The sequence below is a fragment of the Salvelinus fontinalis genome, chromosome 14, assembly GCF_029448725.1.
Source record: "Salvelinus fontinalis isolate EN_2023a chromosome 14, ASM2944872v1, whole genome shotgun sequence".
In the NCBI taxonomy this organism is placed as follows: Eukaryota; Metazoa; Chordata; class Actinopteri; order Salmoniformes; family Salmonidae; genus Salvelinus; species Salvelinus fontinalis.
The window spans coordinates 45,737,867-45,757,223 of NC_074678.1; the positions used below are offsets into that span (position 1 = coordinate 45,737,867).

The 19,357-nt window shown below is 43.8% G+C and overlaps 2 protein-coding genes across 3 annotated transcripts; one reads left to right on the plus strand and one right to left on the minus strand.

The window, feature by feature from the left end:
* The first annotated feature begins 5,483 nt into the window (after nucleotides 1–5,483).
* LOC129810990 (zinc finger and BTB domain-containing protein 37-like) lies at nucleotides 5,484–13,478 on the plus strand. Its single transcript, XM_055862048.1, has 4 exons — nucleotides 5,484–6,650; nucleotides 6,735–7,758; nucleotides 8,033–8,132; nucleotides 8,233–13,478. The coding sequence occupies exons 2-4, from the start codon at nucleotides 6,764–6,766 to the stop codon at nucleotides 8,746–8,748; spliced, it is 1,611 nt and encodes a 536-aa protein (XP_055718023.1). The 5' UTR covers nucleotides 5,484–6,650; nucleotides 6,735–6,763; the 3' UTR covers nucleotides 8,749–13,478.
* A 247-nt stretch (nucleotides 13,479–13,725) lies between these two features.
* Nucleotides 13,726–19,314, minus strand: LOC129810991 (antithrombin-III-like). Of its 2 annotated transcripts, XM_055862050.1 has the most exons (8): nucleotides 19,207–19,304; nucleotides 18,196–18,246; nucleotides 17,225–17,594; nucleotides 15,600–15,815; nucleotides 14,982–15,119; nucleotides 14,620–14,838; nucleotides 14,218–14,457; nucleotides 13,726–13,996 (listed from the first exon to the last, which is right to left on the minus strand). In XM_055862050.1, exons 3-8 carry the CDS (start codon nucleotides 17,591–17,593, stop codon nucleotides 13,820–13,822), a joined length of 1,359 nt encoding a protein of 452 aa, XP_055718025.1. In that variant the 5' UTR covers nucleotide 17,594; nucleotides 18,196–18,246; nucleotides 19,207–19,304; the 3' UTR covers nucleotides 13,726–13,819. The 2 variants fall into 2 exon arrangements, with proteins under 2 accessions (XP_055718025.1, XP_055718024.1); XM_055862049.1 differs by lacking the exon at nucleotides 18,196–18,246 and having other exon boundaries at nucleotides 19,207–19,314.
* Between the last annotated feature and the right edge of the window lie 43 nt (nucleotides 19,315–19,357).

A 19,357-nucleotide genomic window follows, 5' to 3' on the forward strand; every position in this document is an offset into this window, starting at 1 on the left:
AACCATAGACATACCTAGAAACCCTCACTAAACCATAGACATACTTAGACATACTCACTCAACACAAAACCACACACACAAAACCCAACAACCCCTTAACCATATAATCACCCAAACACAAACCTCCCCCATGTCACACCCTGACCTAACAAAAATAATAAAGGAAACAAAGATAACTAAGGCCAGGGTGTGACATAACCCCCCCCCCTTAAGGTGCGAACACCGGACGCACCAACATAAAGTCTAGGGGAGGATCCGGGGTAGGCCTTAATATGGCGGCGGCTCGGGTGCAGGACGTGGCCCCCACTCCACCATAGTCGATCTCCGCTTCGGTGTCTCTGGTAGATCCTGGCTGAATGGCGGATTCAGCCGATCGTGGCTGGCGGGCGACTCTGGCTGATCGTGGCTGGCGGGCGACTCTGGCTGATCGTGGCTGGCGGGCGACTCTGGCTGATCGTGGCTGGCGGGCGACTCTGGCTGATCGTGGCTGGCGGGCGACTCTGGCTGATCGTGGCTGGCGGGCGACTCTGGCTGATCGTGGCTGGCGGGCGACTCTGGCTGATCGTGGCTGGCGGGCGACTCTGGCTGATCGTGGCTGGCGGGCGACTCTGGCTGATCGTGGCTGGCGGGCGACTCTGGCTGATCGTGGCTGGCGGGCGACTCTGGCTGATCGTGGCTGGCAGAAGGCTCAGATGGCGCCGGGTAGACGGATGGCTCAGACGACTCGGGGCAGACTGGCAGCTCTGACGACTCGGGGCAGACTGGCAGCTCTGACGACTCGGGGCAGACTGGCAGCTCTGACGACTCGGGGCAGACTGGCAGCTCTGACGACTCGGGGCAGACTGGCAGCTCTGACGACTCGGGGCAGACTGGCAGCTCTGACGACTCGGGGCAGACTGGCAGCTCTGACGACTCGGGGCAGACTGGCAGCTCTGACGACTCGGGGCAGACTGGCAGCTCTGACGACTCGGGGCAGACTGGCAGCTCTGGCCGGCTGAGACGCACTATCAGCCTGGTGCGTGGTGCCGGAACTGGTGGTACCGGGCTAGGGACACGCACCTGAAGGCTAGTGCGGGGAGAAGGAACAGGGCATACTGGACCCTGGATACGCACATTAGGCCTAGTGCGTGGTGCCGGAACTGGTGGTACCGGGCTGGGGCCACACATCTCAGGGCTAGTGCGGGAAGCAGCAACAGGACACACTGGGCTCTCAAAGCGCACTATAGGCCTAGTGCGTGGTACCGGCACAGGTGGTACCGGGATGAGGACACGCACCTCAGGGCGAGTGCGGGGAGAAGCAACAATGCGAACAGGGCTCTGGAGACACCCTGGAATCCTGGGGCGTGGTGCCGGAACTGGTGGTACTGGGCTGGGGCGGGAAGGTGTTACAGGAGGTGTAGGACTAGGAATGCACACAGGAGGCCTGGTTCGTGGGACTGTCATTCCCAGACGGTTAGCACGCAACTCAGGACGAGCATGAAGAGCTGACTCAGGTAACATCACATCCCGCACACGCTCTGTCGGGTGGATGTCGTGCCTCACGCACCAACACAGCAGCTCCCTCTTTTCACTCTCCTCCAAACTCCTCAATAAATCCTTAACAGTCTCTGTATCCTTCCCATTGCTCACCTCCAGTATCTGCACAACGGGCTCTGGCTCCCTCCTTTCACGCTGCTTGGTCCTGAGTGGTTGGGTCATTCTGTCACGATCGTCCATGGGAGAGAGAAAAGACCAAGGCGCAGCGTGTAAAAAATGCATCTTCTCTTTATTAAGGAGATGACCAAACGAAGCAAAACAACAAATCGAAGACCGTGAAACCAAAAACCGACTAAATGCAAAACCTGCAAACTTGACACAGACCTAGACACAGACTAAGACACCGACTAAGTCAATGACCCCAACAAACACATGATGCCTATGGCCGCCTAAAATATGGCTCCCAATCAGAGACAAATGAAAGACATCTGTCTCTGATTGAGAAACCACTCAGGCAACCATAGACATACCTAGAAACCCTCACTAAACCATAGACATACCTAGACATACTCACTCAACACAAAACCACACACACAAAACCCAACAACCCCTTAACCATATAATCACCCAAACACAAACCTCCCCCATGTCACACCCTGACCTAACAAAAATAATAAAGGAAACAAAGATAACTAAGGCCAGGGTGTGACACCCGTACTGAAGTTAAAATACAATTGAAACCAATTGTGGTTATTTACCACACATACAGTGGGGCAAAAAAGTATTTAGTCAGCCACCAATTGTGCAAGTTCTCCCACTTAAAAAGATGAAAGAGGCCTGTAATTTTCATCATATGTACACTTCAACTATGACAGACAAAATGAGAAAAAAAAATCCAGAAAATCACATTGTAGGATTTTTAATGAATTTATTTGCAAATTATGGTGGAAAATAAGTATTTGGTCACCTACTAACAAGCAAGATTTCTGGCTCTCACAGACCTGTAACTTCTTCTTTAAGAGGCTCCTCTGTCCTCCACTCGTTACCTGTATTAATGGCACCTGTTTGAACGTGTTATCAGTATAAAAGACACCTGTCCACAACCTCAAACAGTCACACTCCAAACTCCACTATGGCCAAGACCAAAGAGCTGTCAAAGGACACCAGAAACAAAATTGTAGACCTGCACCAGGCTGGGAAGACTGAATCTGCAATAGGTAAGCAGCTTGGTTTGAAGAAATCAACTGTGGGAGCAATTATTAGGAAATGGAAGACATACAAGACCACTGATAATCTCCCTCGATCTGGGGCTCCACGCAAGATCTCACCCCGTGGGGTCAAAATGATCACAAGAACGGTGAGCAAAAATCCCAGAACCACACGGGGGGACCTAGTGAATGACCTGCAGAGAGCTAGGACCAAAGTAACAAAGCCTACCATCAGTAACACACTACGCCGCCAGGGACTCAAATCCTGCAGTGCCAGACGTGTCCCCCTGCTTAAGCCAGTACATGTCCAGGCCCGTCTGAAGTTTGCTAGAGAGCATTTGGATGATCCAGAAGAAGATTGGGAGAATGTCATATGGTCAGATGAAACCAAAATAGAACTTTTTGGTTAAAACTCAACTCGTCGTGTTTGGAGGACAAAGAATGCTGAGTTGCATCCAAAGAACACCATACCTACTGTGAAGCATGGAGGTGGAAACATCATGCTTTGTGGCTGTTTTTCTGCAAAGGGACCAGGACGACTGATCCGTGTAAAGGAAAGAATGAATGGGGCCATGTATCGTGAGATTTTGAGTGAAAACCTCCTTCCATCAGCAAGGGCATTTAAGATGAAACGTGGCTGGGTCTTTCAGCATGACAATGATCCCAAACACACCGCCCAGGCAACGAAGGAGTGGCTTGGTAAGAAGTATTTCAAGGTCCTGGAGTGGCCTAGCCAGTCACCAGATCTCAACCCCATAGAAAATATTTGGAGGGAGTTGAAAGTCCGTGTTCCCCTGCAACAGCCCCAAAACATCACTGCTCTAGAGGAGATCTGCTCTGGAGGAATGACCCAAAATACCAGCAACAGTGTGTGAAAACCTTGTGAAGACTTACAGAAAACGTTTGACCTCTGTCATTGCCAACAAAGGGTATATAACAAAGTATTGCGATAAACTTTTGTTATTGACCAAATACTTATTTTCCACCATAATTTGCAAATAAATTCATTAAAAATCCTACAATGTGATTTTCTGTTTTTTTTTCTCCTCATTTTGTCTGTCATAGTTGAAGTGTACCTATGATGAACATTACAGGCCTCTCATCTTTTTAAGTGGGAGAACTTGCACAATTGGTGGCTGACTAAATACTTTTTTTCTCCACTATGTGGGACCATTTACAGTAGCGTGGTTAGTGAATAAATGTAGTGAAACTAAAGAAGAAGAGGGGTTAGAGAAAATAGAACTGCGTTCGGTATATCATCCTATGTTAGGTTCTACTACCCGTATACGGGGATAGAACTGGGTTTTTATACAGTACCATACAGATAAGTCACTCAGTCCACATTACATAGAACCTGATTAAAACAAAATCACGGGGCACCAACCAAAGGCAGCGCGGAGACAGTGGATCCCACACCAATGAAGGGTGAGCCTGACCTCTCTGACACTGGCCTGACCTCTCTGACACTGGCCTGACCTCTCTGACACTGGCCTGACTGATGCTGACTTGGAGCTTTTCGTTGACGGTTCTGCATATTTAGAACAAACTACAGGGAAGAAACATGCAGGGTTTGGTATTGTGACAGTTGATAGAACCACTCACATACAACAACCATTACCAGATACTTTCTCAGGTCAACAGGCTGAATTTTTGGCACTAACCACTGCCTGTAAAATGGGAGAAGGGAAAAGGGTTACAATTTTCTCTGATTCTGCTTATGCAATAGGGGTTTGTCCCTCCTGGTGTGGTGTCTGGAGGAGTAGGGGTTTTCACAATGCTAGTGGAAGTCCTATTCGTAATAGAACAATGGGTTTAGATCTCTTGGAGGCTATGATGCTACCCTCTGCTTTGGCTATTGTGAAGGTTTCTGCTCACACTGGGGGGGAAAATGTTGTGAGTATGGGTAACGCCATGGCAGATGAGGCTGCTAAATTGGCTGCCTCCAAGTGTCATAGCCACTCCATGTTCTTCTCTGCTACTGTGGGGAAAGACAATGATGATTTGGCATCTAAACAGGCTTTGGATGTTGGCTCTCATTTGGTATGGCAACAGCGGGGTCATTTCCCTACGCCAAGAGGACTATTTGTCCATCTTGCCATGGATTTTATAGACCAATGCCATGATTACTGTATATGTGTGATGACCTTTATGCTTGCAATGCGCAATGATGGAAAAGTACTGGGTAAATGGAGATGTACTGCTTTAGTTCTCAGGCTGAGAACTGCCTGCACCTACTGATAGTCACACAGCCTCAAGGCCGAGATAGTAGAGTGAGAAACCACAGTCTAGACATGTTTTTCACATTTGACATACTTTGTATCTAATCCAATGCAACAATGTTAAGGTGTGATTGACGGTAGGTTGTCCACACCACCAATATAAAGAGAGTTGTCTCCTGTTTCGCCACACAGATCTTTACTATAGATACTACTGAGGTATTCTGTCTGCAATTGCATTTTATTACTCAAGAGTTTTATACCAAGGTTCCTGTGTTTGTGTCATCTATCTGGATGACTGATTGTTAAGGGAAACTTACATCACCCCATGCTAAGGACCTCTCAACAGTTCCATTTACTGCACAATACTTTAATGCCACTACTGCAGACAGCCAATGCCTCTCAGTCTGGGACAGGAAAGGAAAATGATTGTTGAGGCCATCAACAGCAGCAGTATTTCCAATCAGATTTGTACAAACCTTTAACTGTTGGGTTGTTTGTCAATTATAGTGGCATAAAAAGTTATACTATGGAAAATTATATCTAGTATACCAATTAAAAAGACAAACAAGCAAAGGACATGTTGGATTTTTTGTTTGATCTGTGGAGTAGTTTGAAAGTGTGTACTTAATGAAGTTAGTGGAGAGTTTCAGTCTTCTATGCTGACTGCTGAAGTCCAGAAAGCACATCAGACTGAACAGGCAATCCAGGGTGACATTAATTTAAAAGACATGGATAGGGAAGCAGATGGTGAGGGGAAAGAAAGAGCAGTGTTTTAAATGACATTTACACCCAAGAAACCAATTTTTCTGTCTGTAAGTTGCATGATTCTGAACTATAAACTAAATGCAATAAATTATTCCTTAGAGGATTATTTGTCTCTGTTCCCCCCCATTTTTATTATATCAGAAAGTCAAGTTATGAAAGTGATCTTTTCAACATCCTCAACTTTCAATCAATCAACTTACAAACTAACAAGCAAGAAGAGATAGTCTACTGCACAATTTTTTCTCATTTTAGCTACTACAAGTAAATAAAAACATCAGGAACTACAAGCACCATAAACATCTGTTTGACTTCAAAGTAATGCATTCTGGGAACAGATGTTATTTTATCTAGCGTCTTCTCTGTTCTCTGCGGGCTTGTCAATGAGAAGAGAACACCAATTCCCATCATGCAAATTCACTTTTTCCCTCGAAATTGTCCCGTCTGCCGTATCAAGAAATGGGAAAATGAGAGCTGCGAAAGGAGTAACCGGGCAGATAAAATTGAACATAAGTTAACGTGCACATAGACACATTAAATATGGAACAGTACCGCAGTTGTATTACGACGGTTCGTTATGACATAGAAGTTGTACGGTGTTCTGTCTTTCTTCGTTTTTGTTGTTAGCTACATGGACGTTGAACTAGCTGGCTAACGTTAGCCACCTCCCTGTCGCGAGCAACGCCGGGGTGTATATCTTCGTTTAGGCTTCGGCTCATCACCGTACTGCAGTATGTTACAGTGGCTAAAAAGAGGGCCAGGGCTCGGTTATAGCATTTGAGCGTTACCGCTGTGCAAAAACAGCGTCAGTTCTCACCATTGGTCAACAATGCACAACCCTTTGCAAGCTATAATTAATCCCATATTCTATGCAAGTTAGCCAGCCAGCTTAGTCAGTAGTTAATATGATGGTGCAGTACAGAAATTAATTGCAAGTAACGTTTCAGTGCCCGTGGTACAGTGCTGCCGTTGTATTCCCAAAAAGGTAAGAAAAGTTGTCCTCTTTTGCTAAGCAAAGTTTCTTGGTTAGGTTATCAAACAGTTAATCTCCAAGGTATCTGTCCACTAGTTTCCAACTTGGGGATCATACAAGGCAGCATGGAGCGAGGAGACACCATGGAGCGAGCTGGCAGCATCCAATTGGACATCCCTGACTTCAGCAACTCTGTGCTGTCCCACCTGAACCAGCTGCGTATGCAGGGGCGGCTGTGCGACATTGTGGTGAACGTGCAGGGCCAGAGCTTCCGCGCTCACAAGGTGGTGCTGGCTGCCAGTTCCCCTTACTTCCGAGACCACATGTCGCTGAGCCAGATGAGCACTGTATCCCTGTCAGTCATCCGCAACCCCTCTGTGTTCGAGCAGCTCCTCTCCTTCTGCTACACCGGGAGGCTGTGCATGCAGCTGGCAGACATCATCAGCTACCTGACAGCTGCCAGCTTCCTGCAGATGCAGCACATCATCGACCGCTGCACCCAGATCCTGGAGGGCATCCATCTGAAGATCAGCCTGGCGGATGTGGAGGAGGAGCTGGGGGTCGGAGTGAGGCACAGGGGGGCTGGGAGCTTGGAGGCCAGAAGAGGAGGGGGGGGGTTAGGAACATCAGGGGGCTCGCGCTCCCTTAGCCCGCGCCACAGCAGCCCCAGGGTTCTGGGCCTTCGAGGAAGCAGTGCTGGAGGGGCCTTGGATATCCGGGAGGTGGGAAGCCCAGCGGGGGAGTCCATGAGCCCCCAAATGGTGGAGCACAGCGGGCTGGGCCCAGAGGGGCTGGCTAGGGGGGTGGTAGTGGGCAGCAGGCTGGGGAAGGAGCCCATACTGCGCATCAATCGGGCTGGCCAGTGGTACGTGGAGGCCGAGTCAGAGAGAGGGAGTGGTGGTGAAGAGGGGGAGTCAGTGCGGGTGGTGGACGGGTTGAGGATAAAGACTGAGAGGATGGAGGAGTGGATGGGGGCCGATACCCAGGAGGAAGGGAGCGGGGCGGAGGAGGGAGCAGCCATGATGATCGACACGTCCGGGCGCAGCTCATTGGTGCAGGAGGGTTTTGTCACGGGGGCCAAAAGCTCTCAGCCCTCCAGCAGTTTCAGTGAGACAGAGAGGTGGGTACAAGTTCCAGGGAAGCAGGCCCTTCATGGTTTCATCTATGCCTTTATATAAAGGGAGAGTGTGCATGCAAGTTTTAAACTGAAGTCAAATTCAGTACAAAGTACCTCAGAAAAGCACTTTGGGTAACATTTAAAGTTGAGTGAAAATTCAATACAAAAGTAGCCTACTATGTGTATTACTAATCGAAGATGGAGTGCTAAGGTAAATGGCAAGGTGGAGCTACTCACCGAACTGAGGTTTATGGATCCAGTATCTCTATCCTGTTAGGTTTAGTCCTACTGGCAGTGTGGTCGTGATGGCCGAGAGACAGAGAGCCAAAAGTGAGTCACCCAGCAGAGCGGACAACCAGCGCCACACCAGCTCACAGGTATGTGTCACCCTCATCGACTGGTATTCTACCCTGGTGGTCAGAACTATGCATTCCCAAAGTCCACCATACATCGCTAGTCCTGTGGTTTGTTTGCCAGGGGGAGGAGCAGGCCGTGTTCGACATGGGTGGTTACGAGGAGTACCTGCGTGAGCAGGTGGGTGACCGCTGGTTCCGCTACAACCCTCGGCTCACCTGCATCTACTGCTGCAAGTCCTTCAACCAGAAGGGCAGCCTGGACCGCCACATGCGGCTACACATGGGCATCACACCTTTCGTTTGTCGCATCTGCGGCAAGAAGTACACCCGCAAGGACCAGCTGGAGTACCACATTCGCAAGCACACAGGAAACAAGCCCTTCCATTGCCACGTCTGCGGGAAGAGCTTCCCCTTCCAGGCCATCCTCAACCAGCACTTCCGCAAGAACCACCCGGGCTGCGACCCTCAGGAGGTGGCCCACAGTGCCTCCCCAGAGACCACCACCGTCTCCTCCCTGGGGGGCCAGAACGAGGAGGAGTCGCCCAGCCAGGAGGAGCCAGAGGGGGGTAGCAACGGAGGTGGGGCCTCTTTTGGAGAGGGTGCCCAGGCCTCGGTCTCCACCACTGGGCCTGATTGACCCAGTGGACCATGGAGGGAGATGGTTGGGCTATGGGAGAACAGGGTATTAGGTTTTTTTTGGGGGGGGGGGGGGCAATTAGGCTGTCATTTTGTGCTCTCCTGCCAAGCAAAGAAAAAAATATATATCTTGAAGTTGCTTCAAAGGAAAGGATGAAAAGGGAGTAGGTGATTTCAGAGGGTTTCAAGTCCATCCAGGGTGTTATTTTTATAAGCATTTTTCAAATCCCTTCAACTAAACAGAGTTCCAGAATGATGCAAAAGAGTAGTTTGATAGGGCACTTTGTATTATATAGTTATTTATAAGTGATATGTCCGCTTTAAACCACATCTACCTTCATAATACAAACTGAACAGATAAATCGAACACATGAAGAAATGCCACACTCTAATAACTACATACAACACTGAATGCCCGTAGTTTTTATTTGACTGTCTATTTTCCCATGTTACAGTTTTATACTTTTGTATTACCGGTTTACAGGTTCAGAATGCAGAAAAATAATAGGCTGAACTGGTCACAGTTTGGTCATATCGTATTAATATTGCCAAAACACTGTGCCAGTATAATAACTACATACATATATACTCTCTGTTTTTTTCCTTTTGCCTTGAGACAATCTTGAGCAGTTGGGGGTCAATGATAGATAATCAGACTCTTCATATATGCTCATTTTAAGTGCCAGAATGGCTTTAAAAAAATGCAATTGCACATGAATAGTAGATATGGCCCAGTGAACAAAAAAACGGTTAATTTGGTAGTAATAAGTGCAATGATGAAAATAACACAACCTTCTTGACAGATGTCAAGAAGACCGAAGGGTCAACATGGCTAAATGCTTTTGAAAGTGTAACATTATTTACTCAGTACAACAATTTTACAGGTGTATTGTGAAAGAGGACTCTTAATCCATCTGTATTTTACCGGTTAAAACCTCATATCTCTACATTCTTCAACTAGCTGCTGAATACATACTATATAGGAACGCAAAACACAGGAAACTCAATGGTCTTCAACCTCAGATAAGCTACAATAAAACTCAGTTACCTCTCACACATCACTACGCAATACAGGTCTGCTTCAAGCAGATTGGTCGATACACTCAGCAGAATTTACAGTGTGTAATTGTTTTCTCATTTTTCTATGTTGTGGTTAACGTTAACTACTTTTTTATAAGTGACAATTTTTTTTCGCATAGGTCTCATGTCTTCGGAACATTTTTTATCTAGCTCTGACAATGTATCTGGAGGATGTAGAGACGAGACAAGATTGTAATGGAGGACACTCGTATCCCTATCAGGGGAGTCCTAAGGAGGAGCAGGCTGGGAGACTAATAAGACCTTGCGGCTGTACTGTAGTACCACCCAAGAGAAAGCAGGAGGTCACTGACTGCCACGGATGGCCCATCACCAGAGGATAGACACGCAGCCTGCGTGCTTGCTACAGTAGAATGTGCTCCATTGGAAATCAGTAAGAGGCATCCTGGCAAACAATGGATTTCAGAGGACAAGCCAAGGAACTTATTTCCCCCCTCACATGGAGGCCAACATTACTATGCCAAGCACTTAAAGGAGGGGTTTGAAAGGATAGCATTTAAGAATTATGTAAAAGGTATATATCGCATATGCATATTTAAACCCATTTGTTGCTATATAAGAGTAAAGAGAACCTAAACAACTTGCTAAGATTTTGAACACAGATATAATGGTAGCATAGTGGTTTGGGTGTCCCCCCCCCCCCCCCCCCCGTTTTTTGTTTTACAGGGCTGTGAATCATTTGTGGTTGTGACAGGAGTTTTTATGAATGGGTGTATGCAAGTGAAAAACAGCTACTGTTTTTTTATTATCCGGATTGAGAATGCATTACACATCACCACAGTACACCTCAGTCTAGATTCGTCAGACAAAAACAGGTCAACATTTGTTACAACAAATATCAGGTATTTTTGTTTACTGTTTTTAAGTTTACTCTCTTTGTAAGTTACATTTAAGATTATGGAGTTTAAAAAAAAACATGCTTGGGCTAACTGCAGTGATATCTAACAGCAAGCTTTAATTAGCAAGTGTGCAAAGCTTAAATATACATGTTTTAATCAAATGAATAAAATATTTTATTGTGTAAATGGAAATGCCATTATGGCAGTAGCAATGCAGCTATTATCTTACGTCGAAACTAGGGATGCACAAATGTGGAAATGAAACTGGTTGCTTAGGGCCCCAGCCGTTAGTTTTTAGGAACTCAGTTGCTGTCTCAACTTACAGTTTTGAAATTTAGTTGAGCATCAGCAGTTTTTTCTCTTATGTCAGTCAATTATTGAGCAGGCACAAAGGGCACATGCCAAGGGGCCTCCCATTGATTTTGTCAGTCACTCTCACTCAGATATCATATTAACGTGGTGTAAGTCATGGCAAAATGTGTAGAATTGCAGGAAATTAGCTTTAAAACTGCAAGAATGTCTCTTCACCTTATGGCAAAATCTGTAGAATTGCAGGAAATATGGTGTAAAAAGGAAGAAAAAAAATCTCCACCCTGATGGCAAAATGAGTGGAATAGTGTTGAAATTAGTTATAAAATCGCAAAGTCTTCTCTCTGTACCATGGAAAAATGTGTAGAATTGTAGCAAACTTGCTTTAAAACTGCGATATTTTCTCTGCGCCCCATGGCACAAAAAAAATGTATTGCAGGGGGGGGGGCTCCCAAAACAAAATGTTTCTTAAGGCCCCCAAAAGGCTAGGGGGGAAATCTTGGTCAATAACCAATATATTTTTGTCCATGATGACTGATATAATTTCTGTATCAGCCATCATGGGAAAAATGGCATTACAGAAATTGTGTCAACAACTAGCTATTTATCAAAAGGCCTTTTTCATAATTTATAAAAGACAATTTTTTGTAAAGGTCCAATATATTTTCACCTAGAGAACATCAATCCCCGGGTGTGGGAGTTGTACAAGGTGAACAGTGCACCGTGTCATTTTATTTTAGCTCAGATTTAACACCATACAATATTGGTACAGAATATTGTTTTTTCAGCCATATTTGTCCTATACTGATATGAAGTCAGATATGTTTTAATTAGGAATGCATGATATAAGTATTTTAATACTCAATATTATGCTTGCAGCATGAAGATCCTTAACAATGAGATGGCTTCAGCGAATCATGCCTCTAAGCCAGTGGTCACCAACCTTGGTCCTGGAGAGCTACAAGGTGTGCCGACTTTGAATTAAAACATTCCAGTGCGTACATAGCATTCCAAAGTAGAACTGAAGCGGAATCATTTGAATTGACAGTCGATTTTCAGATGCATTAGATTTCAATCATCTTAGAGATTACATTACATTTACAAACCTTGATGCCGGAAAACCTGGAATCCAGATAGGAAAGTGTTCCTGCATTATGTGTAAAATAAAATTAAAAACGATTTGATTTAAACAATTACTATATAAAAAAAGAACAAAACTAAATTTTTGGTTTTACAAGATTTTTTCCCAGCAGGTACCAGGTTTGCTGGATTTCAATTTAGTTTGAATAGTACTCCCAGGCCTTTTTGGGGATTTGACCAAGATTGATTGTCATGCTGTTTTCTTTGTCTATTGCTTATAATTCAAATGGCTTTTGTTACTTTTTAATAAGCTTTAACTGCGCAGAGGACATGTGTATTTGCAGTGTAAATATGACTATTGAACCCTTGTATATGTATTGTTACTGCTGAATGTGGATCAATGACAGGAACAAGCCATCTCGTGTAGCCTCTCCAGTTTCAGCAAACAGATCTATGTCGTCTCCACTTATCTCGGTATGTCGTGTGAAGATTCTTACTAAGCTAGTGTCAATAATGCATATATAGTTGATTTAAGTACTGTTCTGGAAAGTTCTGTTTTGACCCATCTGTCCAACTGTGAAAAACATCTAGCTAAAAATGTTAAGATGTCAAAATCAGGAATCCAAACATTTGTTACTTGAATGAATTGTCAAGCTGAGGCCCTATTTAGCATCAATGCATGCCATCTTTGTCATAGGTTTTCAATGCCAAACTTGGGAAAGTTTCTTTATCAATAGATTTGCACCAAAACATGCCAAATAATGTTATTAGGTGACATTTAATATATTCTACATTTTGTGCTATTATGTCTTGGTTTTGCTGATTCATTGTCTTAGAGGTTTCTCTTTTTTTTCTTTACAATTGTCTTGTGTGAAATGTCTATACACAAATGGATACATGCAGTATATCCAATATGATTTTGACTGCAAAATGCTTACTCCAACTAATTATTAAGCTATGTAATTAAGTGGCAAAAATATTTAATACTTAACGCAAAATATTATTTGACGTAAAAAAATATATTCATAAACAAAGAATATCTCAAAGGAAATGGAATATATTAAATGACAATATTTAACATTTTCCCTGTCAAGAAATGTACAAAACCAGCTGTGGTCTTGCAAGATCTTGCAGGTTATATGTGAAGTTCCCTTTTTATTTTATGCATGGTCCTGTTCCTGAAAAAGAAACATTTCTTGATTATACTGTAAAGGGTAATGCTTTGGGTTGTTGGTATGAAGAGGGTTTTGTTTATCGCTTGGGGTCATTTGCAAGGCCAAAGGTTGATTTGTTAATTGCTTTTGATAATGTGAAAAAGGGTTACTTCACAATAACCACTATATCATTTTCATTATTAAAGTACATTCTCTTCAAAGGAAATAAAGCACTTTAAGTGTTACTGTGATTGGCTGGTTTTATTTTTAGTAAGGTCAGATTTAGCAGATTGCGTACATGTGACAGGATGAGTACATGTGTGAATGGATGTGTACCTGTATGTACACATCCACACATATACCTTTTGAGTGTTTGTTTAAAAGTGTCATTTTAAGGAGGGTCCTTTCACCAATCAACAGATACTTAATCAATTACTCATTTGACAGATTTACATGAAAAAGTACTCACTCTTAAATACATCACAAAGTGGTTCACTGTCCATTCGATTTGGTTTATTTTACATTGATACAGAGATCAGAAATTGGCAGTTACATGACATGAATGACGAATCCGAGGTTGGTGTGTGTGTGATCAGGGGTCACAGGGGTCAGCCACCCGGCCGGTGAACACCATGGTGTTGATGGTGGACTCTCGGATAAGCAGGAGGAAGGGCCGGTTGGCCATAAACACCTCCTGGTTTATGTTGATGGAGCGGCCAATGGCCACCACAGCTGTGGCAGCAACCACCTCACTGCCTTCCTCATTCACCTGCAACAGTTGTTTGTTTATTTGTTACGAATAGTTTTGAAAGTTTATGATCATTGATTTAATGAAGTTAAACAACTATATTTTATGCTTGTTAATTGTCCAATTAGGCCTAGTGCCCCACCTGATGCACATTTGATCTGTTAGCATATCGTTTTTTTTTCAGCTACATTAAGTGATGATCCTTATGGATTTCATATGATTCTTATGGATCCTGTACATACCTCTATGAATGCTTTATGGAATGCATCTGAAATGTACAGATTATTTGCCTCATCTTCCAGGATGCCCGAGAGGCTGGCGTCCCTGGGGCTGAAGAGGTCCTCGAGCCCCATGGCCTGAAGTTGCTCCTTCAGACTGAAGCTGTCTTCGATGCGGAAGCGTGGCAGGTGCACCGACACCGTGGTCTCCCTCATGTTATCCAGCCAGCCAGTCAGCTTCTTCAAGTCCAGGTTCTCCTCCACCTTACAACGACAGCAGATGTTCAGTGTGATTGGTGGTATGGAGGATGAGTTGAAATAATCTAATGTGTCATGAATAGCAAATTACTAAAACATGAATAACCTTGGGAGTACAATATAATTGTCAGTGAACAGTGTAAATGACGACAGGCACCCAGGACCCACCTCAGACAAGGGTGTGCCTTTCAGTGGTAGGATCAGCACCATTGTGATGCCCTCTCCGCGGTACGGCAGCTCCAGCAGCTGCACCTTATCTTCAGTGAACCTGCCGTAGCGAAACTTGGTCTCCTGGTACATCATGGACACTGGGCATGTCTTGGACTTACTCACGTAGAAGTTGGCCTTGAAGACATTGTCTTTGTCGAATTGGTTTTTCCACTGACCCTGTGAGACAGCAAAAAATTATGCGACAGTTGAATGAAAGGCAATGGGTTCCTGGGTGGTGGCCAAAATGAAACTTGTTTTGGCCTGTCCATCCATAGGCAGCGCAGAACACAAAATGTATGAGAAAAATATACTCAACACACCTTGAAATAGATGGCGTTGACCAGGACCAGCACAGTGTTGGAGTTCAGTGATCCCTCCGGCAAAGTGTTCTGAATTATTTTTTCCGTCTTGTTTGAGATCCAATCGTTGATGGTCACCCGTGACAGCTCTGGCTTCTCCTAAAAGACCCATGTTCACAGAATTGCACTTCTACCATGCCACATGCCTTGAACTACTTTGGTAACTCTGGAATTGAATTACTCAACACTGTGCAGTAACTTCAGATAAATAACATGTAGCAATACCTCAGTACATCTAATTCAGTTGTTCCCAACTCCGGTCCTTGACTACTCCCAACAGTACACATTTTTATTTTACCCCCGGACATGCACACCTGATTCAACTTGTCAACTAATCATCAGGCCCTCAATGAGTTGAATCAGATTTGTCTGGGGTAACAACAAAAATGTGTGCTGTTGGGGGTACTTGAGGACTGGAGTTGGGAACCACACTCTGGTCCATAATAGTAACAAGTGAATTAATTAACTCTTGTACACACAGTAATTGTTATTAAAGAGTGCATAATAACACATGCTATTTGTGATGTGTGGAAATGCCAAATTAAGCAGTAGGCTATGAAAAATGCAAGAGGGAATGACCTTGAAATTGAGTGGCATGAGTTTGGCGCCATACACCAGCTCACTGATATTCTGGTAATTCTCACTGAATGCCAGAGACTTTTCTCCGAAAAGACGGTTGGCTGAGATCAGCTCTGTCGTCTTGTCTTTCTTGCGGTACAGGCGACAGTTTAGCTTGGCGAAGAAGAAATGCACTTGGTCCGACGTCTTCTCTTTGATCGTGTCAAACTCAAACACCTGAATTGAGATTGAGACAAGAGGTCAGACATTGGGAGGCCTGAGCTGTTATTGGTTGTGGCTATAAATAAAATAAAAAATCACTGAAGAAGAGCAAGACAGACTGAGTGAACATATTAACTGACATAAAACCCACCATTCTAAGTTCCTCCTGCCTACTGTGTATGAGAAAAATGCTGAGCGGGTCATGCATGTAATTTTAAATGTATAGTAACAGTCTCAATCTTGATGGTTTTCTTCACGGAGTGTAGGAACACTTGCTCTTTCCATGACATAGACTGACCAGGTGAATTCAGGGGAAAGCTATGATCCCTTATTGAGGTCACTTGTTAAATCCACTTCAATCAGTGAAGGGAGGAGACAGGTTAAAGAAGGATTTTTTAAGCCTTGAGACATGGATTGTATATGTGTGCCGTTCAGAGGCTGAATGGGCAAGACAAAATATTTAAGTGCCTTTGAACGGGGTATGGCAGTAGGTGCCAGGCATACCGGTTTGAGTGTGACAAGAACTGCAACGCTGCTGGGTTTTTCACACAACAGTTTCCCGTTTGTATTATGAATGGTCGACCACTCAAAGCACATTCAGCCAAAATGGGGTACAACGAAATATTAGGAAGGTGTTCTTAATGTTTTGTACACTGTATTTTGGCCTTTTAATGCGGGTTACCAAGACCATTTAAAGAGCGACTGCCCCTAAAAACCAACTTCTCATTTTGAAAGCGTACTATGTGGCAATGATATGAGTCACACATTTATTCTAGTGTCCACAAAGTATAAAAAGGAGAATTTTGTCATAAAGTCGGTCTCGTCCAAAACAGAGTTGCGAGATGATAGGAAAAATCATTGTCATGGAATGAAGGGTACCTTAACAGTTTTCATTGGGTTGGGTTTATTTCAATCCTGCCCACAGCGGGAAGCACCCAAGTAATCATCCATTTGGAGTGCAGCTGCACACGAACCGATCGTAATGCCCATGGTAACTTTGTACACAATATTTTAAAAGGTCAATAGCTCCAAATTTCAATGACTTACAAACCTCAAATCAACTATATTTTGTAGAAATTCATATACAAATATTGAAAGCATTTAATGAGACAACTAAAATATGTGCAATATGAAAATATTGTCCCATTTACATTTTGTAATTTAATGATGGTCCCTAACTAGCCCCAGAGATAGGCTATCCGATGTCAAACCCATTCTTCCACGGTCGCACACCAGCCGGCTGAAGCTAATTGGCTAGCACTACTTAGCCTAGGCAACTTCAAGACACTAGACCTGGTTAGAATATTTAAAGTTATCTAAAAGGGTGAGTGACTAACTGTGTACTGTTTTGACAGAAGTGAATGTACAAAAGCTTGCCACGTGCGAACACACGAGACACCAACATTTTGCTTCAGACCCCTTACGTTCATAATCTGTTTGAGCGTGTTGTTGCAGGCGCCCAGTTTGGTCATGGCGAAGGCTGTGGATATGCTGATAGGGGACATGAAGATGTTGGCCTCGCTGGGTTTACCCTGGGATAGCTGCTTGAACAGGGACAGGGCGAAGCGACTGTTCGCCTTGGACAGCTCCCACACCCGGGGATTGGTGTTTTCAGGAACTTTCTCTGGCTTAGCATCCGCTGTCAAGGCTTCATCCTCGGGGCTGCGGTAAACACACTTGGGCTCCAGGGGCACGTCTTTGGGCTTGACATGGCAGAAGTCTTTGAACGCCTGGGAGGTTGACAGCAAGGCGAGGAGCAGCCCCAGAATCCACACAAACTCGGATAACCTCATCCTGAGGGGGAGAGAGGGGTCTGGGTCAGGTTATATGAGGCGTATTCAACCCCTTTGGTTATTGGTCACAGGCTAATTTATACTTGGGAAACCAGTTGTCTCTGGGCAAACGATGGCATGTAAGGAACAGTGAAGCACCGGGGGAAGGGTAAACTAGCGGACACTGCAGCTCACAAGGACTAGCGTTGGTATAGGCTACAGTATGGTACTGTATACACATCTATTGTTTTAAGCTACCTTGAAATACTGGTACAAACCAGAGGAGGCTCCTTCAGGGAGGAGAGGGATACATTTTTAGGATGTCCTACATTAAGCCAAACCATTGGCTTAACTATAACAAATTCAAAATAACTTTCAACCTACCTCCCTAACTTTTTAAGTCACCAGATGCCACTGCAGCACACATTATAACCAACATAACACCACTCAAAGTAACTTCCAAAGTTCAACTGTCTCTTTGCCTAGTGGGAGGCCGTTGTAATGTAGGGAAACACAAAAAATAACAACGCACACACTGGGGCTATTCATCATTTTAAAGAGTTTCCACTCAGTTTGCTCTCCGAATATGTGATATTTTAATAAAGCTTAGGGTATGTTATCACCTTATTAGAAGCACTTTTGTCTTTAAAGTGGATAATCGTTTTATTCAGCACCTGAAAAAAAAAATGGATGCAAGTAAAACCTCTCCTTTAATGGAATTCATAACTCAAGAGTGGCTATCTAAGTATGTACAGTGGGGTCCAAAATGATTGACACCCTTGAAAAGTATAAGCAATAAAATAATAAAAATACTTAGCTATATTGTATGCTAACATTTTTGAAATTGTATTATTTTATACTAATACTGTACATGCTAACCTCTCGTTATTGGTAATCTGTAACTTTCTCACTGATTATTCACGATTCATTCAGGGGTATCCCTAATCATGGTAGCATCCACATTTTTATAAACATATTCTATTCTTATTTACAATTAAAGTGACTGCAAAATGAAAATACAGTATTTACCATTAATTTCTTTTGGGCACAAAATAATCAGGAACACAACCAAAACTAACTGCAAATGCATTCAACAAGTTTGTAGAGTCACAAGCTTGATGTAGTCATTGCGTGCTAGGAATATGGGACCAAATACAAAACCGTTGACTACTTAATATGAACCTTTAGGGGTGTCAATAATTTTGACCCCTAGCTTTTAGAGAAAGAAAAGTATTACTTGTGACAAATTTTCCCCTTGCGCAATTGTATTAGTATAAAATAATTTGCCAATTATTTTAGGATAGAACATAGCTCAATATTTTAATTATTTATGTAATATAGTCATTATTGCTAATCTTTATCAAGGGTGTCAATAACTTTGGATCCCACTGTATATGAAAGGGATTAAAATAGCAACCAGGAACCACACAATGCTAAAAAAAATCATGTTTTAAGTTTGAAGACTTACAATAGAACACCATTTCTGTTGAGAAGCTTTGAATTTACCGTTTGTTTATTCAGCTAGCCATTGACAAATACCTGTTGCTAAATACGTGCCATCTTTGAACATAGCATCACCTCTTTCAACCAAACTCAACCCTACGTAACAATATTATGAATTGACAATGCCTTACCTGAGGTATATTTTCCTTGTAAATGACTGTGTGTGTGGAACCTAAGTATCGGCTGCGAGTTGAGCTTATGAGTCCCTCATAGGGGTCAGGGTCAGTGTCCTGTAGCGCAAGTGGGGGGCTGGAGAAAGGAAGATTTACTCAGCTCAAACTT